Source organism: Buteo buteo, chromosome 31 (assembly GCF_964188355.1).
Source record: "Buteo buteo chromosome 31, bButBut1.hap1.1, whole genome shotgun sequence".
Taxonomy (NCBI): Eukaryota; Metazoa; Chordata; class Aves; order Accipitriformes; family Accipitridae; genus Buteo; species Buteo buteo.
The window spans coordinates 787,550-793,281 of NC_134201.1; the positions used below are offsets into that span (position 1 = coordinate 787,550).

The following is a 5,732-nucleotide window of genomic DNA, read 5'->3' on the forward strand; positions in this document are numbered from 1 at the left end:
TTTGAAGTCTGTCCACACCAACAAAGGCACAGACCAGACTCCCCCTCTCCCCTACACCTGCATGTCTTCCATGCTTGCCACAAGCCCTAGCTCTGAACGACAAACACCCAGTGTGAGTCCTTGCCCTGCGTGGTCACACTCTAAAAGCTATACACTGATATTTTTCTCTCCTGGGCACTTTCCAGCACAGTACAGCTCCCCCTAAACTCTTCCCAGTTCCCTTGAACTCTTTCCACCCCCCCTGCCATCTCCCCAGCGCAGCCCAGTCTGGCATGGCCCCACAGCAGTGCCCACCACAGGGTGCGACAGAGCTCTGGGCACTCACCCCACAGCCCCAGACCCTCTGAAGGGCACAGCAGCTCCTCGGGGGTGGAGAGGGCTGAGCCCCAGGGGTGGGGGGCAGGTGTGGGAGCACCTGTGGCACAAGGCCTGAGGAGATCCCCTTGTATGATGGAAATGCTGCTATGGAGGCCAGCTCTGTCACACAAGTGCCCATTGCCTGTCCTTGCCTGCAGCCACAGGCCTGACACACAGCAGGACTCTAACCATGCTTGAAGAGCACTCAGGCCTTCCTCCAACGCAAGGGTTCAGAAGGAAAGCATGGAAGTGGGAAAACAGCAGCTCGGGAAAGACCAAGCGCTGGTGATCCCTGGCACTGCTGCTGTGCCGGGACTCTTTTCTTCTTCCCCTCTGCACACAGGCACTGCTCCCTGCAGCTGCAGACAAAGTCATGGAGGAAGAAACTTGGAAAAACAAGTCACTGCAGGGCCCTTTATTTTGTTGAAACACACAGAAGGAACAGCTTATTTGCACAGCCTCCAGGGTACAGAAAAGCTGGATAGACTGTGAATTAGAAACCAGACGAATAAAGACATTTCTCTGTGGAAAGCATTCAGATACGTAAAACAAAGACTAAAAGAAAAGACTAAAAAAATAAAATCGACTTAAAAAAACAAACATGAAGACAGGTAGGGCCTGTAATGAGATGTGAGTACTATGCCGAAGACAACAGGCAGTTTCTTGATTCTGAAAAGCATCCAGTCATCAGTTTTCTCAGGGCATCCTTGATCTCATGGCTTCTCATGCTGTAGATAAGGGGGTTCACGGCTGGAGGCACCACCGAGTACAGAACTGCCACCACCATGTCCAGGGATGGGGAGGAGATGGAGGGGGGCTTCAGGTAGGCAATTGTGGCAGTGCCTATAAACAAGGAGACCACAACCAGGTGAGGGAGGCACGTGGAAAAGGCTTTGTGCCGTCCCTGCTCGGAGGGGACCCTCAGCACAGCCCTGAAGATCTGCACATAGGACAGCACAATGAAAACAAAACACCCAAATGCTAAACAGCCACTAACCACAAGTCCCCCAACTTCCCTGAGGTAGGCATCTGAGCAGGAGAGCTTGAGGATCTGGGGGATTTCACAGAAGAACTGGTCCACAGCATTGCCCTTGCAGTATGGTAGTGAAAATGTATTGGCAGTGTGCAGCACAGCACTGAGAAACCCACAGCCCCAGGCAGCTGCTGCCATGTGGACACAAGCTCTGCTGCCCAGGAGGGTCCCGTAGTGCAGGGGTTTGCAGATGGCAACGTAGCGGTCATAGGCCATGACAGTGAGAAGAAAATATTCTGCTGAGATCAAAAAGACTAACAGAAAGACCTGGGCAGCACATCCTGCATAGGAGATGGCCCTGTTGTCCCAGAGGGAGTTGGCCATGGCTTTAGGGACAGTGGTGGAGATGGAGCCAAGGTCAAGAAGGGATAGGTTGAGGAGGAAGAAGTACATGGGTGTGTGGAGGTGGTGGTCGCAGGCTATGGCTGTGATGATGAGGTCATTTCCTAGGACGGAAGCCAGGTAGATGCCCAGGAAGAGCCAGAAGTGCAAGAACTGCAGCTCCCGTCTGTCTGCAAATGTCAGGAGGAGAAACTGGGTGATGGAGCTGTTGTTGGACATTTTCTTCCTCTGGGAATGGGGTGCTGTCAAAGTAGAAAAAAGACACTGAAGAGTCAGGGCATTATTCTCGGAGCAATATCAAAGCCATTTCCCATAGACCCTCCCACTCTCACACACACAGACCCTTTTCGTTTTCCCGGAGACCTTCCTCCAGGTCTGTGGCTGGAGCCCTGCTTGGTGCTGGCTGAGCGTGCAATGAAGAGCAGGGCCTCTGCCCATGGGCTCTTGGAAAGTCAGCCCTGCTCTGCAGCAGTGGGTTCATGGGATCAGTGCAGGCAGGGGCCAGTCTGGTGTTTGACTTTGTCAGCTGAAACCGCTCCTAATGCACAAGGGCCTTTCAGCATCTGCACTCCCAGTGCTAAGGAATCAGGTGGGTTAAAGTAGTTTAAGAGTTCTAGGGTTTTTTAAAGATGCCCACATTGCCCCTGGGGAGTTTTCTTACATCTTGGGAAACTTCAGCATTTCTGCTGCACTCTGGGAGAACACTGTGAGCCAGGCAAGTCAAGAGGATTGCCTGTGGCTTAGTGCAGAGAGAGGGGGAGCTGCTCTGCCCTTCTGTCTAGTTCCCACTTGCACCGTGCTTGCACCTTTCTGAGATGGAGGGTGATCACGCTCCCATGTTACCGTGAAAAGCCACCAGACACTGCTGAGAGCAGAGACATCAACTGCAGACCACCAAATGTCTCATCCTTTCTCAAAATCTCAGGACGCTGCTTCTAGCTAAGACAAACCAAGCTCATTTCACCAACCCAAGAGCATTTCCTCAGTCCTAGCATCTCTGTGCTTCTCCATGGGGCTTTCAGATAACAGAAAGCTGCTGTGAGACAGGTTTGCATCCTGCAGGGCAGCTAACAGCTTGGAAGGACACTCGGAGGTGATAGCCCAGTGACCTGATGTGGTGGCATCTCTGTAAGGGAGAATCAGCTCATTCCCCAGCCCCACAGACACCATTGAGCATAACCCCTCAGATGATAGGAAAGCTAGGACACTTGTTCCCATGGACACAGCTGCATGGCAGGACCCACAAGATCAGTTTGTGTGTAACTCTGCAGCTGAAACTCCCATCCCCAGAGAACCTGACAGCAGCAACAAGATAACAGTAACACAGACAAGTGGAGAACCAAGGAAAAAGCAGAGATCGACTGGCTCAGAGAAGCAAGGAGAGAGGCATCTGCAGTCTCAGGAAAGAGTTACCCTTACCCAGCTGTACATGCCACCTCCCAGACACCAGCACAGCCAGGCAGTTGTTCTCAGTCCCTGTGCTCTACTTCAGGAGACTCCTCTCAGACTTACTGATCAGTTAAAATTAGGTCAGGATTCTCAGGGACATGCTGAATCAGGACAGCTCCTTTTCAATTTCTCCCCAAAATTCCCCAAGACTAGGAAACAGAAAACACAGACTCTGGAAAGCCCCTTAACTTTATAGAAATCCCTGCTTTGACCTTCCCCTGAAAAGTGCCCTTGGAAATGTCCTGGGGATGATCTGGAGCTGTGAGCTGCCCTGACCCACACAGCACCTTCTTGTCAGCAGAAGGACCCTGCAATTCTGTGAACTGTTTCTTCCACCTACAGCTTCTCCCCACTCTGCTGTTACAGTTCCCCAGGCAGGCTGAGTCCTTACCCTGACCAGCGGCAGATTCCCTGCCCCAGCACACAGCTTTTCCCTGCAGCCAGAGACTTACTGTGCAGAGGGCTGTGAAGAATTCTCTTTGAGTCAGCTCTCTGCATCCTCTCACCCCAGACCGCCTTTAAACTCTCTCTGCATCACTCCTCTCCGGTCGGTGCCTGCAGGCAGTGCCCTCAGCCCTGCTGCACTTTGCAGAGGAGCTGCTCCTGGGCAGAGCTGTCTCTCGGCAGTGCTGCCTGCTTGCCATGAGCTCCCTCCAGCCCAGGAGCCCAGCCCAGCTCAGCAGCAGAGGAGCAGCCCAAGGCAGCCCTTTCTCTGCCCCCTCTGGGCTCCCTCCAGGTGTCCCTGGGGCTCCAGGGGAACCTGCTGAGAAACAGGCTGAGGCAATCACTGATGTTCCCTCCCTCAGCGGCAGAGAGCCACTTCTTTAATGAAATAAAATTTTCCACTCAGAGACAAAGTTCCATCTACATGTGACCTTTTTTTTCTTTCCAGAAATATAATCCTTCTCTCAGACTTACTTTTAATGTACCACTTTTTTTGTATTAATTTTTAGACACGATACTCAGACAGTGAAAGGCAGGGATCTCCTTTACACCTACAGGCAGAAGCGATCTCTTGGTCAATGGTGGTGTTTCATCTGCGTTTCTATTCATGGCATTTGAAGGAGACTCAGCTCCCTCCCATGCACTCCACAAAGCCACAGGAGGTGGGATTCCTCTTGACTCTCTTCAGGTGGGCACAAAATAGGCACCTGCATGGGAGCTCCTCGTCTCAGCTCCCTTCTGAATTAATGGAGATGGAAGGCAGGAGTCAGGTGTGCAGACGCAAATACCTGTTGACATCTGAGTTGCCAGAGGTGGTCCAAGATACATGTAGGTAACAGGAAACTGTAATGGAGAAGTTCATAGAGACAGGGCAACATCTCGGGAATCATGTATGAGCCTAGTGGGAAAATCCTTTGGCCAAGTGACATGACACTCTATGACCAAATGAAGGCCAAAAGAACCTTCTCCTACTCCTTATCTTCATGGTAGTTTATACAGGTATTCATTCAGAGGAACGATTGCAGTCATGTACCATAGCGAGAGCTGGGTCTCTCTCTTTTCCATCAGCTGAATTTACTATACCTCCACTGGCTCTAATGGCATGTGTCCCATGTTTGTCCCCACATGGCCTAACACAATTCAGGACAGGTACTCTATTTAATGTCCAGATCCAGGGCCACAGAGCTGCACCAGATGCCAAGGCTGGCATGGACCTCACAGGACCTACAGGAAAGCAATTCCCATTCAGGCTGGTACACCACAGACACTCCAGATGGCATCGCAGAGAGTGCGATTTGGTGCCTGTGTGGCTTTAACTGATGCCATCAGTCAGAGGCATCAGTCATCAGATGCCGTCAGAGATGCAAGGTCTGACCCTTCTCCACCCAAGAGCAGCTGCTGGCATTGCATGAACATGAAGCATGTCGTACAGGGGTTTTTACTCACTCCCTTGATACAATCAAAGAAAAGACCAAGAATTTTCAGAGTGTTCCTGGATACATCTTGTCTTCAAGGACAGCATTCTCCAAGCACAGCAATGGTCCATATCAAAACTCAGTAGAAACTCAGAAAGGAACTCAAGGGCACCAAGATGAACTTTTGGTACTTCAGGAAGTGTTAAAGAAGAAGAAAAAGAGATAAGGTAGGACCACTGCTGAACTGTGTAAAAGTAGGTGTAGATAGATCTGAGTTGCTCTACGTCACAGCCTCGGTTAATACCAGCCAGGTCTCCCAGGCCATTGAGCTGTGAGGCAGGACTCTGGAGGAGAACAACCAGCAGTTGACCGACAGCATCATTCATTCACACTGGAAGGGACCTTGGCAGGTGTCTTGACCAACCTCCTGCACAAAGCAGGGTCAGACCAGGTCATTCAGGTCTTTATGTAAACATCTCTTCATCACTTTCCAGGATCAAGCCTTTGCATATTCTCTGGGAAACAGCTTCCAGCGCTTCACTATCCTCGTGTTGGAAAAGTTTCTCCCTGTATGTGCCCTGACCATCTCTTTTTCCAGCCCATTGCCTCTTGTCCTTGTGTCTTGTACCACGGACATAAGCCTGACTCAGCCTTACTAGGACCAGTGCCATGATGCTGCAGGTTCCCCCATG

The 5,732-nt window shown here is 51.1% G+C and overlaps 1 protein-coding gene across 1 annotated transcript; it reads right to left on the reverse strand.

The window, feature by feature from the left end:
• Positions 1–602: 602 nt before the first annotated feature.
• On the reverse strand, positions 603–1,951 carry LOC142026111 (olfactory receptor 14A16-like). The gene has a single exon (XM_075018946.1). It carries the CDS (start codon positions 1,949–1,951, stop codon positions 995–997), a length of 957 nt encoding a protein of 318 aa, XP_074875047.1. The 3' UTR covers positions 603–994.
• Between the last annotated feature and the right edge of the window lie 3,781 nt (positions 1,952–5,732).

Bases quoted from the DNA above. Each gene is read 5' to 3' on its own strand.
- LOC142026111 (XM_075018946.1), bottom strand. From the start codon at position 1,951: ATGTCCAACAACAGCTCCATCACCCAGTTTCTCCTCCTGACATTTGCA.